General features: G+C 38.8%; 1 protein-coding gene across 1 annotated transcript in view; it reads left to right on the top strand.

Annotated features, from left to right (window-relative positions):
* The window catches only part of LOC106870060 (uncharacterized), a 38,504-nt gene extending 18,145 nt beyond the window's left edge, over positions 1-20,359 (top strand). Inside the window, exon 2 of the mRNA XM_089363207.1 lies at positions 9,076-20,359. Within this exon, the coding sequence (XP_089219333.1) occupies positions 10,832-12,484 (1,653 nt within the window). The 5' untranslated portion in view covers positions 9,076-10,831 and the 3' untranslated portion in view covers positions 12,485-20,359. The remainder of the gene's footprint in view (positions 1-9,075) is intronic.
* The last annotated feature ends 3,937 nt before the right edge of the window (positions 20,360-24,296 follow it).

Below are 24,296 nucleotides of genomic sequence, written 5' to 3' on the forward strand. Positions count from 1 at the left end.
GTAAGAAGTTTGCTCTCCAACCACATGGTTCCAGGTTCAGTCCCACTGCATGGCACCTTGGACAAGTATCTTCTACTATAGTCTTAGGCTGACCAAAGCCTTGTGAGTGGGTTTGGCATCTGGAAACTGAAAGAAGCCTGTCATACACACACACACACACACACACACACACACATATATATATACATGTGATGGGCTTCTTTCAGTTTCCATTTACCAAATCCACTCCCAAGATGCCACACAGTGAAACTGAACCTGGAACCATGTGGTTGGGAAGCAAGCTTCTTACCACATAGCCACGCCTGTGCCTTTTATGTATATATACATTTATGTTCCTGTGAATGGGTGTGTATGTATGCACATGCCATGTGAATGAGTGTATAAATACTGTATGTATATGTGTGTGTGTTTGTACATGTGTGTGGATGGGGATATCTATATAGAAGTGTGTGTAAATATGCACGTCATGTGAATAGTGTGTGTATGTGTAGGATGTATGTTATGTGTGTGTTTGTGTGTGTGTGAAATAATTTGATATAAAACATGTCATTTCATGTGGCGTTTCTCTTTATTTTTCTTTCAACATATTTCATCTTCCAAGTTTTTTAACCAGGGCCTACGCCTCCCCACCCCAACCCCATCTTTCACATCCACGCCCCCACCCCCTATTCCACCTAAACCCCCTATTTTCACTCCCTTTAATCCCCCCTCCTCCCTGAACAACATCCCATTCCCCTCCCCTCCACAAAACCCCATTCAAAGACCTCCCTTCCACCTCTCCCCTCGTCCACCAACACTGTTTTCCACCACCACCACCACTATCCTATTCACTTCCACCCTCATTCCACCCCCACAGCTGTTAAACTCTCTATGGAGGACCCCCTTTATCATTATAGAAACTTTACTCTGCAGCCTACTGTGATAGAGATAGATAGAGAGAGAGAGAGAGAGAGAGGGTGGAGAGAAGGAAACTACTAGCAACCCCCCTCTCCCCCCTCTCTGTCTCTCTGTCCCTTCCTCCCCTCTTCCTCATGTCCCTGTGTCTCATAAACTGCCATGCTACCAAGCAATGTAAATGGAGCATTTAACCAACCTTCCACCCCTCCTTTTGAAATGAAAATGGGTTGAGATCTGGAAATAGGATCGTTTCACTTGACGATCTGGGAGCTGAAATAGTTCGAAGGGTGTGACTTGAATATCAGCTTATAGGGTTGTTAGCAGAGTGAGGGGCATATGCTGTGTTAGTGTTTGTAGGGGCTGTTTCCTCTAGTTGAGCAACAGGGACAGTCCTGTAGAAGACACTTGCTCAAAGTGCCATGCAGTGGGACTGAACTTAACACCATGTGGTTAGGAAGCAAACATTATTACCACACGGCCACACCTGTTGTATTAAAATTAAATAGGTGGGTTGCTGCTGCTGCTGTTAGTGTTGTGAGGCAATAGATCTGCACCAGGGGAGGCTTTTGCTTTGGTCTTGACATGGGAGTAACTGCCCCAGCGTCCATTTACAATATTAGGATATCCGACCGAGTTAAGCCGGCCTCACTACTTGCACAGCATTTTCATCTGGTGACTGTAAAAATCCAGTGGATTTGGGATTAGCGCAAAGTGGTTGCATGGGGAGGATTAAATTATTGTTGTTCACCCTTTACCCCTCCACCCCACCATCCTTCCTGCTCCTGAGATATGATTAAGAGTGCAGCACCCTTTGGTCATATCTGCCTATCCCCTCCACCCCAATCTAAATGCGTGCATTTAAGGAATCCCTTTCATGTGTGCTTTATACGTCCCTGCTTGTACTGTAGCCTCAACCACCACACGGTCACTTACACACTCTCACCTGTACATATGCCACTGCCTGCAGTCACGCACACCCACACATGCTGACACCTACACACGTGCACATGCATTCTGCTGGTTCTCCTTATACATATACACACACACATACAACAAGTAGCCAAAATAGATAACGCATACACACACACACACACACACACTCACACACACACACATACTGTAGAACACCAGCATGAAACACAGGTCACCTACAAAACCTGTTCTCTCTCTCTCTCTCTCTCTCTCTCTCTCTCTCTCTCTCTCTCTCTATATATATATATATATATATATATATATATATATATATATATACACACACACACACATGCATGTATGTATACATGCATGTATATATATATATATATATATATACACACACGTGTGTGTGTGTGTGTGTGTATGTATAATTTTTTATCTCCTTGGCTGACTTTCCACCCCAGGTGTGACAAGGGTATTTATCAGTTATATTTACTGCTGTCTCTGTTTTATCCTCTTAACACCTCTCTGTTCAAACTATAATCTTTGTGTGTATATGGATGTGCATTTGTCTATTACACACACACATATACAAATGGGTTTATGTATGACTGTATGACAAACACATATACTCACACACACACATTTTTATGTTCCCTAATCCACAATTGCCCGAGGAAAGGGACGATGAAACTCAGAGTAGCATTTCACATAAGCTCATCTCTCTCTCTTTATATATATATATATATATATATATCATCATCATCACCATCATCACCATCAACACTTAACGTCCACTTTCCATGCTAGCATGGGTTGGACAATTTGACTGAGGACTGGTGAACCAGAAGGCTGCACCAGGCTCCGATCTGATCTGGCAGAGTTTCTACAGCTGGATGCCTTTCCTAACGCCAACCACTCCGAGAGTGTAGTAGGTGCTTTTTATGTGCCACCGGCACGAGGGCCAGTCAGGCGGTATTGGCAATGGCCACGCTCAAGTGGTGTTTTTTACGTGCCACCTGCACAGGAGCCAGTCCAGCGGCACTGGCAATGACCTCACTTGAATGTTTTTTCACGTGCCAGTAAGGCGACGCTGGTAATGAACACATTCGAATGGTGCTTTTTACATGCCACCAGCACGTAAGCCAGTCAGCTGCTCTGGCAGCGATCTCACTCAGATGGTGCTCTTAGCGCTTCCACTGGCGTGGGTGCTAGTCATCGAATTTGATTTGATTTTGATATAACTTGCCTCAACAGAGCTCACATAGGTCCTTTTGACTTGATTTCTATGGTTAGATGCTCTTCATAGTGCCATTGTAAAGAGAAGTTAAAATGAGAGAGAGATGTAGAGAGTGGTATTTTTGTGGATGTAAATGGTTGTTCACCGAAACCACTTATAACCATGGAGGGACAGTGTATGGTCCTTGTAGGGTCTCCATGGCTTGTGCGAGTAAGGCCAGATGTTATCCTCAGTCCAGAAACGACACCGGAATATTCATAACGCAGTGGGCTCTACCAAAGACACCCGAGTGTCATTGGTGGTGGGCCAGAGGCTGTAGAAGTACAAGGGGATTCAGACACATTGATGCAAGGCCTTAATCACACACACAGACACACACACACACTTTTGTTTATATTCCCTACACACACATCCACAGCTGTACATAAATGTGGCATTTTATCCACTCAGACCCTCATATCTATCTTATATGCTCTGTGTATGTGGGTGTATATATATATATATATATATATATATATATATATATATATATATATATATATATATATATATACACACATATATAGACACACACACATACACTCACACACACAGTCTATCAATACTTGTAATCTTGTAATTTCTCTCTCATATATTATATATATATATGTGTGTGTGTCTGTGTGTCCATTAATCTATTAACATCCACACATCCTCTTTCTCTCCCACCCCTTACTCTTCCTTGCCACCCCCCAATTCCCTGCTTATTTCTCTGTTGTCATAGTATTCTAGTTGCTATAGCAACCTTTAAAATGTTATTTTCATAAATGAAAATAGAAAAGCAACTTACTGGGTGTGTGGGTGTGGTCGGCTGAGTGAGGGAGAACGAGAGTGTGAGGGTGAGTGCCGATATGAGTCTTTGTCGTATGTTGTTTGATGGGTGTGGTGTCTGTGTAGACATCAGCTGTTGAGTGTAATCTGTGTGTGTGTGTGTATATATACATATATACCTAATCTGGTATGTGTGCATATGTGTATGTTTCTATATGTAGTATTATGAGTGCTCAGTTAAGTGGTACTCACATAATGGAGTGAAGCCCCAAATTTCCATTTACGGTGATCCCTTGTTTTGCCCCTAAGTCTGATTATGGAATTTCACTCTTGAGGGCATTGTAAAGTATGTCCCTTAATTTCAGAGTCATCGTCATATCATCGTTGTTTTAATGTCCACTTTCCCCTGCTTGCATGGCTCAGATGGGTGTTTCGTTGTGGCAGATTTTCTATAACTGGACGCTCTAGCTGTTGCCAACCTTCACCTGTTTCCAATGAAGATATAATTCCCCCATGGCCAAACATGTTTTTCACAGAGGATTGGAAATGAATAGTACTTGTTCACAACCATCATGTGGTATCAAAACAGGGGCTGTCCACACACACACACACATTAAGGTGAGAAGGTAGCGCTGTTGGTGGGAGAGGCTAGGAAGGTAAAGGAGGAGGATGAAATACATAATAAATTAAAATAAGATAAAATACAATAAAAAGCAGTTGGAGTTTATGTAGATGTGAGGAGGTTTAGTTTTCTGTAATAGGTTTAAGGATAAAAGAGTTCTAATGGTTTATGGATTTAAGGATTTATGAAAGTTTTATGGATGCAGAAGTAGACTTAGATAACTACAAAGACAGACAGACATCGGCATCATGGCACTCCGTCAGTTACGATGTCGAGGGTCCCAGTTGATCCGATCAACAGAACAGCCTGCTCTTGAAATTAAAGTGCAAGTGGCTGAGCACTCCACAGACACATCTACCCTTAATGTAGTTCTTGGGGAGATTCAGTGTGACACAGAGGGTGACAAGGAAGGCCCTTTGAAATACAGGTACAACAGAAACAGGAAGAAAGAGTGAAATGTTTTCCGAAAAATACTCAATACATTTGAAGACTGTGTTATTTCATTAGAAAATAACTATTTTTCAATCTCACAACGAGAGATATTCAGCAACAGTATTTTGGAGTAAAGATTATTTCCCAACATAACATGGCAGTCCTGGTTTAGGATGAATGTTGCTGTAATTTAGCCCCAGGAGACATCGTCTCCAGCTGGCTGTATGACACGATCTGTGACCTTATATTTGCAAACAAGGGAATCTAGCTGAGTGGGGAGTTAGATTCCCTTGTTCGAATATATAAAGACACAGATCGTGTCGTATAGCCAGCTGGAGACAATGTCTCCCGGGGCTAAATTACAGCAACATTCGTCCTAAACCAGGACTGCCATGTTATGTTGGCAGACAGTGTTGTTTCATGTTTCAAAGTTTACTTAAACTTGGAACATGTTTCATCTTGGGGAGACAACCAAACTGCTTCCAGAAACATCTGTGTGTGTGTGTATGTGTGCTTCTACTTACCTTGGTGGAAGGTATTTATTTATTTTAGCCGCCAAGGCCAATCAAGGGCAATACCTTCAAAGGTTGGAATGGCTGCATGCCACTCCTCCACCCCACCTCCACCTCACACCTTCTGCCTTGTCACCACTCAGCCATGGAAAGAGTTGAACCTGTTTTATTGTTCAGCCAGGTGTAGCTGCAATGTGGGGGTGGGGGTGGTAGTAGTAACAACAGCAATGGTAGTGGTGGTGGTAGTGTCAACTCCTAGTCCATAGTCACTCATTATATCTCATTTTACCCACTCACATCTGACCTGCTAGACATAGAAACCAAATCTCCCCCCAATTCTACCCACCTCACCCCCTCAAGCCACACCCTCTGTATTAGATTACCTGGAACGATGTTCTCTCCTGGATGGTCACAGCTGGAATGTCCTTGACCCCCACCTCCACCCGAGCTGACCTGCCGCCACCATTGTTATTGTAATGGTCTCAGACCACACCCACCACCCCATGGAGGAGGATTGGTTACCTCTGTGGTGGTGGTCATGCAGGTTGCCCTAATAAACTGCATGACCCTCACACTGGTGCATGACTTTCATCTCTAATAACATACTACTGCTACTACTACTACCTCCACCACTACCAACAATAACAACACTACTACTACTACTATCTGACTGTAACTACCAACTACCTGACCTCCAACCATCAACAATACTAATGCCATTAGTGGTGGTGGTGGTGGTGGTAGTGGTCTTACCACTACCTCTACCACCACACCTCCTCTTACCTCCCCCCCCCCTCGCCAATTCGTTCCACCTACCCACCCCTCCGCCTGCCAGCAACCCTGTCTTTAAGCTTCCTACTCACATCTGCTACTTTGTGTGTGTTTGTGTGTAAACTGCATCGTGTGTGTGTGTGAGTGTGTGACTGGGAATCAGACATGTATGAGCACTGACTGTGTGTGTGTGTGTGTGTATATATGTTGAAGTGTGTTTGTAAGATGTGAACTGTAAGAGGATCTGTATATCAGTGGTTTGTGTTATATATATATACATGCATACATACATACATGTTATGTGTGATCTGTAGGAGGCCATGTATATTAGTGGTTTGTGTGTATATATACACATACATACGTTTCTGTGTGTGTTTATATATATATATATATATATATATATATATATATATACATACACACACACACACGTTTCAGCGTGTTTTTATGTACATATATATATATATATATATATATATATATATATATATACACACACACACACACACACACACACACACACACACACACACACACACATGTATATATATATACACACACACACACACACACATATATATATATATATATATTATATATATATAATATATAATATATATATATATATTCACATACAAAAACATATCTATATATATATATATATACATACACACACACGTGTGTGTGAACTGTTGGAGGTTATGTATGTTAGAAATATGTGTTGTGTATATTTATGTATGAGTGTGGGAGGTTCTGTGTCTGTTAGGCTTGTGTGTGTGTGTGTATACGCTTGTGTGTGTGTGTGTGTATGAGGGTGTTGAAATGTCAGCAACATGTGTAGCAGCTTTCTCTGACTCACTCTCCTACAATTGATCTTTGTTGTTGTTGTTGTTACTGCTGCTGCTGTTGTTATTAGTAACCAGCAGTACACACTCCCCCTCTCTACCTCCCCTCCCCCACTCTCTGTTATTGTTAGGTTTTCCCTTATATTTTCTTTCAAAGCAGGGTCCCAGCCCTTAACATTACAATTCCTTCTGTTCAACCCTGGTCCTATACCAGTCACTTGGTGGGGGAGACCAGAATCTCAAAGTGACTACTTGACCTGCCAGAAACAGCAGCCAGATCCTTCTCAAATCACACACAAAAGAAAGGACACATTCACTTATGTCTAAATAAATAAAAGACAGGATGGTCACAGCTGGGTTGTCTTGGATCACAGGTCTGCTGGATCAAGATTAAACTAGGATTAAACAAGTAATTTTATATAATATACTATGACTAAAGAAAAAGGGCAGGATGGTCATAGTTGGAGTGTCTCAGATCATAGGTCTGCTGGATCAAGATTAAACTAGGATTAATAAAAAAGAACAGGATGGTCACAGCTGGACTGTCTGCCAGCTCATTGATATTTAGAAATTTATGGAACACACACACCCCTACCACCACTGGGACCACCTCTGGGTTCCTCCCATTCTCCTTTTTTTATTGTTGATTTTATTTTTGTTATTAACCCCCCCCCAGGCTGCTCTATTTCCACTCCATTCACCCCCTCCTCTTTCAGTCTCTTCTGTTTCTCTCAGCATTTAGTTAGCCACCTCCCCTCCCTCTCACTTCCTACTCTCTCCCCTCTCCCCCTCTCATCTCCCCACCTTTCTCCTATATCCTCTCCCTCCCCTCTTCCCTCCCCATCTCCCTTGCCTCTCTCCCTCCCTCTCCTGATTCTCCCCCAGTTTTTTCTCTTGCTCCCTCCCCTCTTCCTTTTGCCATCTCCCCCTCTCCCCTTCCTACATTGTGTTATATCCATTTGTCCATGGCACAAAAATGGAACAAACTTTTCTTTAAGGATGGGTGTGTAATGTTTGCAAATTTATACATTACCAAAATAATAGTGGTTCTTGATGGCCTTTTTGATGTTGGCACTCTTTTGAGCACTAGAGCAACTGCAAACAGGCTATGTGGTCAATAAAGGGACAATAAGGATTCACTCGTCTGATCTCATCTGAATTATCCACCCATTGAATTACAATGTAAGTGGCTGAGTAGTCTACACTACAGGCAGGTGCATCTTTAATCATTTAGCATTTAATCCAGCCATATCCAGCCAAATTATTCTCCCTGTTTTATGCTCAAACAGACCAGATCCAACCTGTCACATCTACCCCACAATGTCATTCTCAGAATATACAAATACAACATTGAATTTTTGAAGCTACAAGATATTGCATTTGACAAAGAAATCTGAATGTTAATGGTTTAACACAATTTTCAGGTGGAATCAGTTTGACCCAGTATGTGACATGGCTCGCGCTGTTGTTGTTTTTTGTTGTTTTTCTTTTTTGAACTCTCTTTCTCTATCTCTCTCTCTCTCTTTCTCTCTCTCTCTCTCTCTCTCTCTCTCTCTCTATATATATATATATATATATATATATATATATATATATATATATATATATGACAGGCCTCTTTCAGTCCCCGTCTACCAAATTCACTCACAAGGCTTTGGTCGGCCCGAGGCTATAGTAGAAGACACTTGTCCAAGGTGTCATGCAGTGGGACTGAACCCTGAACCATGTGGTTGGGAAGCAAGCTTCTTACCACACAGCCACTCCTGCGCCTATATTTATTATATATATATGTATATCATCATCATTTAACGCCTGTTGTCCATGCTGGCATGGGTTGGACAGCTTGACTAGGCTGACACACTGGAAGGCTACACACACACACACGCACACACACACACACACACACACACACACACACACACAAATGTATGTATATGTTAGTGAGTTAATTTTTTTGAGGTGTGTTTTTTGTTTTTATTTTGTCCCTTTCTGATTAATAATAGTAATTATTCCTTTATCTTTATTTTCCAGGTCTTTCATCAGAGACGTTAAGGTTCCCTCTTTTTTTTTTTTCCAACCTTAAAAGGAAAACACACAGCTATGGTCCCACGGTCTGCAGTTGGTGCCATGTGATGGTGTGATGTGCCACAGCTGGAGCAATTGTGCAACCTCGCAGTCTTGGTTGGCCACCGTAATAATAATATCTTGCTCCTCCATATGACCAAAGTGGCATTAAGTCACAAACAGACGTCTTCTACTTCGGACCAATCCTGACTCGGCCAGCATCTACTCAACACGGACTACAAGAAGCAGAACCATACATTTATATATTTACCATTATTGTGGAATGTAAATAATTCTAATAAACAACAACAAAATCACAGAAACGGACAAGAAAAAAAACAATACCAGAACATTATTGATCAACTCTATTTTTGATAATTTTGTCAATATTGGACTAATTAACACTAACGGGTTGATTTGATTTTCAATTAATTTTTTTTTTTACTTCACCAATTTCTCTTTATAATTGTCTTTTCTTTCTTTCTTTCTATATCGCATTCTTTGTTACAAAACCAAAATTCTTTTCCTCTTCTGCTATTTCAAACTGTTTCTTGAAAGACTTTCTTGTCATATGCGTGCACGCACACACAAACACACATACGCGCACACACACAATATATACTCACGCACTTACACATATTCTTTGGGTCTCTTAAGAAACCTGAGGGGAGTAAAACGTTCAGGGAAAATATTTTGCATCGGAATTTTCAGTGAAAAAGTAAAAAAAAAAACCCCAGAAAAACAAAGAACAAGAAAACGTGTTTAATTCAGTGGAAAAAAAATACACAAATATATAAAATCTGAGATTTAGAAAAACTATAAAAAAATTTTTAAAAACCCACTTATTTTCTTTTCAAATTTGATGAAAATATTTCCCAAGTTTTGAAAACTATTTCTTCTATCTTTTTGCCATCATTCCCTGAAATGAAAGATGAAAATATAATTTTCTTTTCTCTTCTTTTGATGATAATCTGAAAGTTTAAAAAAAGAAGAAAAAGAAATTGAATTTGATTTATTCAGAACAAAGCAAAAACCACATTTATCTGGAAAATACTATTTATATGTGTGCGAGTGTGTATATATATATATATATACATATATTTCTGTTTTTAAACCCCATATCAACAGGAAAGAGTTAAACACTGTTATATATATACACACATATATATACATATATATTTGGGTGTTGATGGGTTTTTAATTCTAACAAAATTCAAAATCTTACAAATGAAAAAAAATTGAAATTGAAATTTAAAAAATAGAAACAAAACACCACTTTGAAATTCCCATGGTAACAGCTCCATCTAGTGACATATGATTGAAATATTTTATGTTTTATACAAGACATTCTTTTTCTAAAATTGTTCATTGTTTTACCATTCTCTGTCTGTCTGTCTGCTACACCCACAAACGCACACCACTAGAGCAGTTATCCACCTCTCGTTTGCAGCAAAATTGATGTAACTTCACATCTAAACGAACTCGTTAGATTGGACTCCTCTTCAATTAACTCCTCAGACTCGTTTCTACTTGAACTGTTTTACTTTTCATTTTCTTTTTTTTCTCTTTTTTTTTCTGGAATTTTTTCTTTTCCATTTTTTATTCTAAACAACCATATTTCTGAACAGATATCTTTACACATCCTTCGGCTAAACACCAGACTTGCATCAGTTCATCTCATTTGTCTGCAACAATAACAACAACAACAATAACAAACAACAAAATGAAGAAGCCGCCGCAGTGTGATATTTGTGGGAAGATCTTCTCCCGCCGCGACAACATGGAACGCCATAAAAACCGGCATTTACACCGAGAAATGTTTCCCTGTGACTTGTGTGGCCGAGCGTTTTCTCAAAAGTCCTACCTTAAACTACACAAAAGGATCCATACTGGAGAGAGGCCATTCGGCTGTAATATCTGCGGCCATGCCTTCTCACGAAATGACCACCTTGTCATACACATCCGTGGCCATCAGGGCCTGAAATTGTTCAAGTGCGACGTGTGTGGCAAAGCTTTCTCTCGACGTTCTTATTTGACTGTCCACGAGCGGATACACACGGGCAAACGGCCGTACCAATGCCACGTGTGTGGCTGTGCTTTCTACCGCGGCGACCACCTTGTCCGGCATCGGAGGAAGCAGCACGGGGAAGAACCCGTAACGACCGTGTATGTGACGACAGCCAGCGATGGCAGCCAGACAGTGTACACTCACGCCAACCCAGGTGACCTTCAACCCCAACAACTCAACATTCAGGTACAGATGGATGGCCAGGAACTGAAGTGTAACAACATTATTATTAACAGCATCGGCGAAAGTATTGAGAGTGATCAGAAGAACGCCACGTACACTGACTGCACCATGTGCAACACTTCTTGTGGTGGGACGCAGTGTTGCATCGAAGCGACACAACAGCAAGAACAACAACAGGTGCAGCAAGTACAACAGATACAACAGTCACCACAGCAGCAACAACAACAACAACAACAACAACCACAGCAACCACAACCCCAACCGCAGCAGCACATTATTACGGATTGCAGTGGAATAACAAAAATGGTGATTGGGGAGCAGATTGAAACACCGATACAGTTTCAGAACTGTGCCACCATTGAAGAGCCGAAACCTTTTGCAGCAGTACAACGTGCAGTGTTGTGCAGCAGTGGTACAACTGTTGCTGACGGCACCACTACTGCAGTGACAACCAACAGTAAGGCATCCGGCCGGACTGGTGCACCTGTATCGCTCAAATGTGAATTCTGCAACAGAACCTTTTCCCGACGCGACAACCTCGAGCGCCACAAGAGCTCCCACTCGGACATCAAACAATTTGTCTGCAAGGAATGCGGAAAATCTTTCTCGCGGAAATCCTACCTGACTGTCCACAGCCGTATCCACACGGGCGAGCGACCCTACAAATGCGAGGTTTGCGGCTTCATGTTTGCACGCAAGGACCACTTGTTGAAGCATCAGCGCAACAAGGACGGCGAACGTAAGCTAAACTGCATTCCGCAACATCTGCAACAGCAGCAGCAGCAGCAACAGCAGCAACAGACCATCGATACAAAGGACATAAACACCAATGAAGCTAACATCCTGACTGTGACCCAACAAATGGCTCCGATCACTGGTGAGGGCGGTACTGTTGTCGTGCCGGTCAGCAATGTGCAGAGCTTGACCAACTCTAAGACACAACAGATTTACCACACGACTATTGCCAAACTCGGCTCAACGACTACGGCCATGCCCGTGTTCCCATCGACCATTGAAATCTCACCTGCGACCACACAGATCTTTCCTACCATACAAATGTATGCTTCAACATGCCTGAATGTACCTCAGACTGTACGTAACAACACGCGGGACACGGCATGGTGAATTCGGCAGAAGATGGTGATCAATAGTCAATAATAATAACAACAACAACAAAAACAACAACAACAACAATAATAATAATAATGATATTTCCACCCCTCCTCCCCAACTGTATGCAACAATGCATGAGACTTGACAAGGTGCATTAGACAACAATGGTGGTTAATAATAATATAAACATAATAATAATAATAATAATAATGTTCATTGTTATACTATACAAGTGTAGATAAATACATGAAAATGTGTGGACACACACGTACGCATACATTCACGCAGGCACACACATATATGGTGATATATTTATACATTTGTATCTGCATGCCTTTGTATACATGTATGACTTCACATATATATATAAATATATACACACACATCTACATGTACATATTTGTGAATGTCTGTTTTTACATGTATATATACATAATCATTCGCCTTTCAATAGATATACCACTCCCCTCTCTCTCTCCCTTTCCACTCCTCTCCCTGTTCTCTCCCTGTCTCAGGTAAAGGACCACTCCTGAAAGCGTCAGATTCCTTGTCTCCCCATGACATTCTGTATATATATATATATATATATATATATATATATATGTATATGTATGTATATGTATTGTGGTACAAACTAGACTATCAGATGTAGTTTTACATCACTGGTCACAGTGCACTTTGCCTTGTTTTCTGGCTTTTGATGAATGATGCCACCCTGATGTTTAGGCGAACAGGCCAATGTTCCTCCTCATCGGAAGACTATTCTGTTGCATGGTACCCTATTTACAGCTGAGTAGACTGGTGCAACATGAAATGAAGGGTTTTGCTCAAGAACACAATGTGCTGCCTGGTTCTGGAATCGAACCCATTGTCTAGTGATTGTGAGTGCAACACCCTAGCCACTAGGCCACACGCCTTCAAATATATATATGTATATGTATATAGGTATTTGTGTGTATATGTTTATGTTTATATAGTATTGTGTGTGTTTGTCACCATCTCTGTCATGAAGTAATGTCCTACATTCTGTATGAGATATTTTAATACTGACCAACAAAACTCAGACATATTAAACATATTAAACAAATATCACAGAGAGAGAGGCAGTTGAACATTAGGGATAGAAAGTGTAGAGCCATGTATCATCATCATCATCATCAACATCGTCGTTGTGGTGGTGGATTGGCAGAATTGTTAAAATGGCAAACAAAATTCCTCAACAGCATCTCAACATTCTGAGTTCAAATCACAGCCAATAAGCAGAGACATGGCTGTGTGGTCTAAAAATTCACTTTGCAACACCAGTTTTTGGGGTGGGCTTAGCCCCCACAGTGCAACACCTTAGGCAAGTGTATTTTACTACAAATCCTGGGCCGACCAATGCCTTATGAGTCGATTTGGTTGACATAAAAAGAAAAACGCCCAGCCTATGTGTGTGTGTGTGTGTGTGTGTGTGTGTGTGTATATAGTCTATAAATATAATATAGGATAATGAGAGAAACTGGAGCAGGCTTCAGCCCTGACATCTGAAACTCTGAGTTTTATTATGACATTATATTATATTTATAGATAAATTCTCTTAGACTTTTAGATATATAATTGTCTTTATGTCAAGTTATTGATAAAAACAATTCAACATTAACTCTTTAGCATTTGAATTACTGTGGTAAAAGTAATATTTTTTTAATTCAAGTTGTTTTGAATTAATCTAGCATTACCTAATCGCTTTGAGGCAGTGTTGGTTAGGTGTGAAAGACTGGATATGGCCAGTTTGAATGGAAAACGTACAATATTTGGGCCAGTCATGACTGATTTGAATGCTAAAGGTTTAAGCTAAAGAAGTACTCAATACTGGGTGACAGTAACTTCAAAGTTTCAGCTTACTAGCCTTTGTATATCTATGTGTGTCTGTCTGCATTTATTTGTTTACCAACCTGTTTCTCAAAAGAAACCACTGTGCCACAAATGGTGAAGTTGTTGCCATTTCCCCTGTGTCAACGCATCATCCAGCGGCTCTGCACCTTCAAAGCCATGCGGATAGAATAAAAGATCCCCTGACTTTCAAAGCAGTTAAGGGTTAGTGAAAGGAAAGGCATCTGGCTGCAAAATGAGGCTCCAATAAAACCAGATGTAAAAATTGTACAAATGAACCAACTCTGCTATCCACAATAAATAACTTCTGGGATGGTGCGACTTGTATACAAAGGAGCCTCGTATTTAGGCTGATATGTTCACTCAACTAACTTGAAATAGTAGCTAAATTTCCCTCAAATTACATTCTGTCGCATTAAAAGAAACACATGAGGAAAATACGTTTGGTAGTATAGTCCTGGAAAAGGAGTAAAAGCAGGGAATGGTCATGGGTGGAGTGACTTTAATCCGTAAGTTTGTTTACTTGGGGTTAACCAGGAGCTAAATAGCAACTATGATGATGATGATGATGATAATGATAATAGCCATGTAGTTAAAACCACTCAGAACCGCTGTCTCTTCTGCCACGACGACCACCACCACCACATTGTCTCCTCCCTCAACCATTTCTTTAGCTAAGCCCCCTCCTCTTCACTTCCTGCACCACCACTCCCTTAGTTGTCTGTAGCTGGAGGCAGTAGAACTTCTAAAGAATTTCCTTTTGTGGCCACCTCCACAGCCAAACTTCCCTGGACCCTCCCCGCCTTTCTCTCTCTCTCTCTCTCTCTCTCTTCCCTGTCTCTATTACTCTCCTTCCCTTGTTAGGGATAACTCCTCACAGTGCCTTTGTAAAATATTTTATATGGAGGACAACAACAAATGGGACACATTTGATGTCTCAATTTTCAAAAACAGGCTTTTTGTTGTTTTTGTTTTTAAACTTTCCTTTATTATTATTATTATTATTATTATTATAATCAGTAAGGCATCAATATCACATTTTCAATCCTCAATCTAAGACCTGGTGCCTGTGTAAGACCTCATCGTCGTTATTATCATTATTATTATTATTATTATTATTGGTTGATGTTGCCTGTGATGTGTATCGGGGTGGGGGGACTGTATGACGAAGTTTTTCATTCAAGCTTGGTTTGCTCTGACTTTGGCTTTTAAAACCCAAAGCCACTTGACTTTGCTCACAAATGCCCTCAGAAAGGCATTAAAGCTGCAACTTCCCATCTCCTTTACATCAACATAATGGTCTCCCACACACTTAAACCCTTATTATTATTATTATTATTATTATTATTTAAGGCGGTGACCTGGCAGAATCGTTAGCATGCTGGGCGAAATGCTCAGCAGTCTTTCGTTTGTCCTTGACGTTCTGACTTCAGATTCCGCTGAGGTCGACTTTGCCTTTCATCCTTTCGGAGGTCAATACAAATAAGTACCAGTTGCGCACTGGGGTTGATGTAATCGACTTACACCCATCCCTGAAATTACTGGCCTTGTGTCAACGTTTGAAACCATTGCTCTTGTTGTTATTATCATTATTATTAGCATTATTATTATTATTTAAGTGGTGAGCTGTCGCAATTTTTAGAGCATTGAACAAAATGTTTTGCAGCATTTCTTCCAACTCTTTAGATTCTGTGCTCAAACACCATTTGAGGTAACTTTGCCCTTCATCTGTTCAGGGTTGATGAAATGAAATATCAGTCACGTACCCGGGTCACTGTAACCAACATACCCCTTTCCCCTCAAAATCGCTGGCCTTGTACCAAAATTTTAAACCATTATTATTATTATTACCATTATTATTATTATTATTATTATTATTATTGTTGTTGTTATTATTACCATCATTTGCAGTCAGGGGGAGCACTGGCTATGGAACAAAGAGGTGTGTACATGGCAGCAACACGGAGCTTCCCGTGAGCTGGTTTTCCTTTCCTGGTTGAACCCAGATTCACTTCACTTCCACCATTATTATTACAACAATTGAGAAAGGCATGAATGTCAAACAATCTCATTCTTCTCACCTGTAACTGTGAGACATTCTGCCAAAATCAAAAACAAACATAACATTTTTTTTTAATTTTTTCTTTTTTTTCTTTTTTTTTTAAACAAAAATATTCACTTTGTTGTTGTTCTTTAATTATTTCTCTGTTTTTCGAGTTTTATATATATGTATATGCATATATATTTTTATTTTCTCATTTGTTTCTTCTTCCAATGACCTGTCTATGAAAATATATTACATATGTGAATGTGTGTGCACATATATGTATGTATGTGTTTGTACGTGTGTGTGTGTATATATATATATATATATATATATATATATATATATATGCATATATATATATATATATGTCTGTATATGCATATATATATATGTCTGTATATGCATATATATATATGTCTGTATATGCATATATATATATGTCTGTATATGCATATATATATGTCTGTATATGCATATATATATATATGTCTATATATGTATATATATGTCTATATATGTATATATATGTCTATATATGTATATATATATGTCTATGTATATATATGTATATGTCTATGTATGTATATGTCTATGTATATATATATATGTCTATGTATATATATATATATATATATATATATATATATATATATATATGTCTGTGTATATATATATATGCCTATGTATATATATATATTTATGTGTGCGTGTGCATGCATATATGCTTGTACATATATATGTATGTATGTATGTATATCCATATCTATGTATTTATGGAGATTGCATACTTTTATTTCAATTTTTGTTTTTCTCAATTGATGCAACAACACAAATCTAAACCAGTGTGTTATTATTTGAAATATGTCGCTATTTTGCCATCACCACCACCACTACTATTACTACTAATGCTATTATTATTATTATTATTATTATTATTATTATTATTATTATTACCACCACTAATATCACTGCGACTACTGTTGTTTTTAAAATTGTTCTTATCACTGCCTGCCATATTAATACTACCATTATTTTTATTTTTATTATTTACCAAAGTCAGGGTTGCTAATTCCTGTGAAATTCTGCACCACCATAACTACCACCATCCATTCGTTGTGTTGCTAATGCACCTGAAAAGGTTCGCTACTGTCAGAGTGGTGTCTGTGAAACATGCAATCGTTGTTGTTGCTAACCGAAAGCAACACAGCTGGCGTTGCTAATGTCAGTTGCCATCGTGAACTTGGTTGCAAATGCTGTTGCTAACGATTCTGTACAGTTGTGAGAGCAGCAAATCTTGTTGATACTTGTTACTGCTCATTTATAAAGATAGCTGTTTGTGCTATTGTGAGAATAACTAGGTTGTTGGTTGCTAATGCTAGTTACCATTAAGAATTAGGTTGCGAATGCTGTTGCTAAAAGTTTTGCAGCTGAATTGTTAATGGTAACGACCATTATAAAACAGCAGCTAGTGCCGTTGCTAATAGCTATAGGAACAGCTCATTTGATGTTGGAAATGCTAGCTGCCATTATAAAATGATTGCAAATGCTGTTGGCATTGCTAATGGTAGTTGCCATTATAAAATTGGCTGCAAATACTGTTGCAGTTATGAACAGTTGTAGGAAATAACGGAAGTTTTTAAAGCAAATGACTGTTCTCGAACAGCTGCTAATGCTGTTGCTAACGACAGTTTGTAACTTTGAGAGCAACCCAACTGTTGTTGCTAACAACTGTTATTCTAAAATGGCTGCAAGCACATTTAGCATTGCTAATGCAAGGACGTAAAGCACAGTTGTGAGTTAGCATCAACAGCTACAGTTTTCTGATAGCAGCTCCCCACCACCACCACCACTACCAGCCCTGTTGCAAACAGTGTTGCAAGATTGTAAGAGAGGGCCTCCACCATTTTGTAAATGTTGGAAATTTCCATGGTTTAGCGATCATGCAATTTCGGAGCCTCAGTGCAGCTCTGCAATTGAAGAGACACTCTTTCTTTATCAACTGCAATCAAACAGCTTTGCACCAGTTGCAACAATCACATGTGGTGCAGTAGCATTGTTGCTGCACTCAGGTGAACCACCACGGGGCCATAATACTGAAAACACAGGCTGGTGTAGGCTGCCAGCCTGAAACACTTGTTTCTGATGCACCCCAATGCACAATGCTGAGAGCAGCATGTATTTTTAGTTGCACTATTTTGCTCCTTCTAAGGCTGGGCATCTCTCCAAAACTGTTGTGAGTCGACTTGCAACACGGCATGGATCACACAACATCAAACTTCTTTTTCTATCAATTTGTAACATTTATTATTTTTCCGTTTTTATACACACACACACACACACACACACACACACACACACACACACACACACAGAGAATATTTTATACATCTATACGTCTATTTTTTTTTTTTTTAGATTTTAAAATTCTTATTTCATTTTAAACTTGTTTTCATTTCAAAATTTATATAATTGACTTTGAGTGTGTGTACCATTGCTCCGCTAATATATGTGTACATAAAGATATATATATATATATATATATATATATATATATATATCATACATACATATATATATATATAATCATACATACTCATAAACACACACATATGTACATCATTTTATGACCGTTATATGTTTATAATGTTACACGTTCAAATGAAATCTCTCTAGAGTTAGAGAATACTAATTAATACTCACACGAGAAATATACGATTCAGTCCCTGATTGGCTGATATTATTTTGCCATTTTTCTACTTCTTGATATCACCATGTTTGTCTGATTTATGTACATGTGTGTATGGCTGTTTGAGCATATATATATATATATAAAGCATAAATTGAAAACAGAACACAAAGGATATCGCAGTATACGTGTATACGGTACATGCGCTATATATATATATATATATATATATATATATATATATAATGTATGGATAATATATGCATGTATATATATATATATATATATATATATATATATATTGATTTTTATCTAGTGTGTATGTGTCCCTTTTGTTTTTTTTTTCTTTTTGATTAATGAATGACATTCATTATAAGTTAAACATTATACCACATTTTGTGTATTGAGTCCTTTACTGTATGACTGATCTTAATCTTCAGATTAAGATATTTACGCGTGCACCTCTGTGTGAGTATGTGTGTATGTGTATATATATATAATATGGAAATATATATTCGTGTATATGTATATATAATATTGGATATATATGCATTTATAAGCACACGCATGCATATGTATGTTTGTAATGGTTTTGTGTGAACGCTGTGTGTGTGTGTTGATAACCATTTACACACTCTACACACCTATATATATTTACTCATACATGCACACAATACCTGCCTGAATGCCCATTGTATTGTGTGACCACCACCCCTCCAAAAAAAAATTAATAAATCCACAATATCCCCCCCATTTCACAATTTCTGAAAATGATGAAGACAAGGCAATTTATTTGACTTTGTTTCCTTTTTTTTTAATGGTTTTTTTCCTGCTTTTCTTCTTTTGTTCTATTTCTATTTATTTAACCAATTCTGTGGTATTTGTTTCCTTTTTTTTTTGTTTGTTTGTCCTTTTTTTTTCTAACTTCATTAAAAACGACCTCCCCTTTCCTCCCACCACTAAATCTGCCTCTACAACCTTGAGGTAACAAGCTCTTCGCCCTCACCCAATCTTTCACCCCCCACCACCAAAAAAAAAAAGAATCACCAAATTTAACCTTCTATATGAAATACTGGAGACAAACTCCAAAAATTTTGCTTTGATTAAGCTCCCCCCCCTGTTTATACTACAAGTATTAACCCTAAGAGTTTGTTTGTTTGTTGTTTATATTTATTTTCTGTTAGTGTTATCATTATTATTATTATTATTATTAATATTGATATTAATACTATTATTATGTAACTGTAATTAACAATTATTAAAAACAGTTTATCAAAAAAAATATTGTCTTCTAAAGTTATTGCCATATATTTCATATTGCTGTATTATTATTATTATTATTATTATTATTATTTGGGTTTGATGCAATCAACTTGTCTCTTCCACTAAAATTACTGGCCTTGTGCCAAAATTTGAAACCATTCTGAACAAGCTGGTTCGCTTCCTCTTCTGCTTTCTGTGGAAGAGTTGCGTTCCACTATCAACAGCTGTCTGCTGTCAACAGCTTCTGAATGGAGGCTTGGGCCTGCTGCGTGATCAGAGATGCACATATCGTCAGCCACCAAAGGACATGCTCATCTGGTGAAGGTCAAACAACTGACAAGCAAATCTGTGATGTTGAGAAGAATATATACTGCAGTCCATCTTTTACACCAAGACAAAACGTGTTCATGATAACACTTCCAACTTGAAAGAAAGTGCCTTGCTCAAGGATATGGTAATCCATCCAGTCCAGGAGTTGAACTCACAACCTTATCACTATGAGCCTAACCAGTTGGCCATGCAACTTTGATTATGCCCAAGCAAGACCAATTCAAGTAAACACGGACCCGACAAACTGCATCAAAGGCGATGCGTCTTAGGAAGCGGTAACTCTGAAGAACAACTAATACATGGTAGAGATGACACTTTTGTTCTTCCATAGACAACCTCTGTAGTGTTAGTGGTATGATAAAGTGACTGGATCCACACTGGTGATAGTAACTAGTGTTAGGAAAAAATGTACTGCCATAGAATGTACACCAAAGGAACAGGCAGACTACCATTGTTGACTGGGTTTTTTGTGTTGTTGTTTCAATTAAAGCAGGATTACAAAAGAGTGGTCAGACCTGTCCAACCCATGCAAATGAAAAGAAAGAGGATTCGCAAATGTTTTTATTCTAGACATTGTGATAGAGATGACCTCACTGGAAAAAGAGTATATTTTTTGTTGCTATTATGTTTAAACTGTTGTATGTCCAAACTTGGCCAAATGCAATATTTTCAATATTTATTTTTGCTTACAATAGTCGATTCTTTTGGTCAAACTGTTGTCTTATTCTAATTTAACTATATGATAGATAGATTGAGAAGTATCAAGGGTTTCTTTCAGTTTCCAACCACAAAATCCACTTTTGTCAGCCGACCACTATAGCAGAAGACACATGCATAAGTTGACATACACTGGGATTGAACCCAAGACCAAATGGTTGAGAAGCAAGCTTCTGAACCCCACAGTCACGTGTTTGTGTGTGTGTGTGTGTGTGTGTGTCTTCTGTAAATTTGTTGTTTTGTGCCAATTAAAAAAAAAATAATTGTATTTGCAATTTCTCTTTAATAGAAGTGTGTAATTAAGACCTAATTAAATTGTCACAGTCTCAGGAATGTTATTAATTAGTAAATAACGAGAAGATAAACAAATTAATACTAAATAACACAACAGAACAGCCTCAGTGGTGGAGAAAGAGGCGGAAGGGAGGGTGGGTTATTGAAGTTTGTTTGTTGTTCCTCTGTTGAGACTGGGAATTTGTTGAGCCAGTAGATCATCAGAGACAAGGCCTTGTGCTGTTTGTCATGGTGCTCTGCATCCTGAGTTCAAATCCTGCCAGTCAGGTCAATTTTGCCCTTTATCCTTGTAGAGGCTCTAAATTAGATACCAGTCGTATACTGGGGAATGATTCTTCTTTTCTCTTTCTCTGAAGGGGCCAGATATGTGGCATTAGGAAAAGGGTTGAAAGGGAACAATTACAGAGTCCTTACTCCCAGAAATTCTCCAGCAACACTCCCAGGGAAAAAAATTACTATTTTTAAATCTCACAACGAGAGATATTCACCAACAGTACTTTGGAGTAAAGATAGTTTGCCAACATAACATGGCAGTCCTGGTTTAGGACGAATGCTGCTTGTGGCTGATGAGGCATAACAAGATTGAAACACTGGTTGTTTCAGAACCCCTTGTACTTATGAAATGAGTATGTTATGAACGTGCATTTGTTATAAAGAAGTTGTTTGTTCTGTGACAGAAACAACAGCAATTATCATATTCTCATTAGAATTTGCCGGAATGGACGTAGAGGAAATATTACAAGCCATCCTTGTCATTCACCAATGTATATTGGAGATTTATTAAGTGAAGTTTTGTCTTCTCATTAATAGAGAGGAGGAGGAGATAAAATAATTTGTTTAATATTTTTCTTTTTTATTTTTGAGGGTGGGAGGCATGGCTGGTATTTTTCAGCTGGAGAATCATTGCTGGAGAGTGGTAGAGATTTGCTCATATATTGTGTGTGTGTGTGTGTGTATATATTTATATATATATATGTATATATATTGGTAGCAACTGTGCTGGTTGGAGCTGGGCCTGGTAGCAATAGCAGCAACAGTAGTAGTCACACAACCACTATTAAGTAGTAGTAGTAGAAGTAGAAATAGTGGTAGTAGAATTATTATTATTATTAGTAGTAGTAGTATAGCTGCTATTGATGATGATGATGATGATGTTATTGTTATCATTGTTGTCCTTTCATGTTGTTGTTGCTGTGTTCATTGTATTAGGTTTGCAGCTGTGGGGGTGGGGGGTGGCGGTGTAATCAGGTCAGGGGTGAAAGTATGTTCTCAGTGTATTATAGATTGTCTAGTACACAATAGGAGTGATGTATGACACAAGTGGTGGTGGTGGTTAATGGTGGTGGTGGTGTTGGTAGTGGTGGTAAAGGATAAAACAAAGGGACTAGAGTTCCAATGTTTGGGGACAGGGAGAAAGAAGGGGCTAAGTGAAAGAGGTATTGGAGGAAATACCTGATAAATAGTGTGAAGGGGTAACAAGCAAGGTGACGTAGCAGGGTGGCACACTGTAACAACATAAGGGAGACAGTGTCAGGTGACGAGATACAGTATCAGTGGTGAGGCAAACTGTGACACAAGATGTCATGCAGCTACAGTAGTGGCACAGACAATACTGTGACACAAGATGTGTGTCACAGTATCTACCCTCCGCTACTGCACATGCTATATATACACATACACACACACCTTCTAACCAAGCCTCCAAAAATTCACCACTCACTGATACTTGCACATGCATGCACATATGTACACATGCATATATATATATATATATATATATATATACACACATGCACATAATAATAACAAAAGAACATTCTCTTCCAGATTTATATAAAAGGCATAAATTTTGTGTAAAAATTAATTTCTGATGAGACTTGGAAATGAATGAGATGAAAATGTTACTATATAATTATTCCAAATTCTGACTACCTCCCTTTTCTTAATAAACATACATACATACGTTCTAGCCATCTACTGTTGGCTTAGCTGACTGAAACTTTGAAGTCACAGTCAATACTATTCTTGCTAAAGAATAATGTGTGTGTGTGTAAATATAGATGGATAGATAGATAGAGAGAGAAATAGATAAACAGACGCTAGAAATAAATTTACATATTGTATATACGTATATTGATGATCTTCTGTCCATTGTCCAGCTTCTGAATTTCACCCATAAACATTTGGTCAGCTTAGGATTACAGCAGGAAATGGTTTGGCTAAGACAGCTGAGAGATCAGCATTGAAGTAAAGCGCCGTGAGTACAAAGGAACCTCTTCAACATGGCTTTACCTGCCATTTTAACATCTTTCAATTACTGAAGAATGGGGGCTGAGGAGAGAATTTCATGAGAGATTGATGCCAGTGGTGGTGGTGGTGGTCGTCGTCGTCGTCATCGACATCATCATAGCAGCAATGGAAGTGATGGTTGTGGTGGTGGTGGCGGTTGTCGTCGTTGTCATCGTCATAGCAATGATGGTGGTCGTCATCGTCATAGCAGTGATGGTTGTGTTGGTGGTCGTCGTTGTCATGGTCGTAGCACGATGGTGGTGGTGGTGGTGACGGTGGTTATGGTTGTTATAGTGGCGGTGGTCGTGATGACTGATAGAGATACT

The sequence above is a fragment of the Octopus bimaculoides genome, chromosome 14 (assembly GCF_046866305.1).
Source record: "Octopus bimaculoides isolate indiv1 chromosome 14, ASM4686630v1, whole genome shotgun sequence".
NCBI classification, from domain to species: domain Eukaryota; kingdom Metazoa; phylum Mollusca; class Cephalopoda; order Octopoda; family Octopodidae; genus Octopus; species Octopus bimaculoides.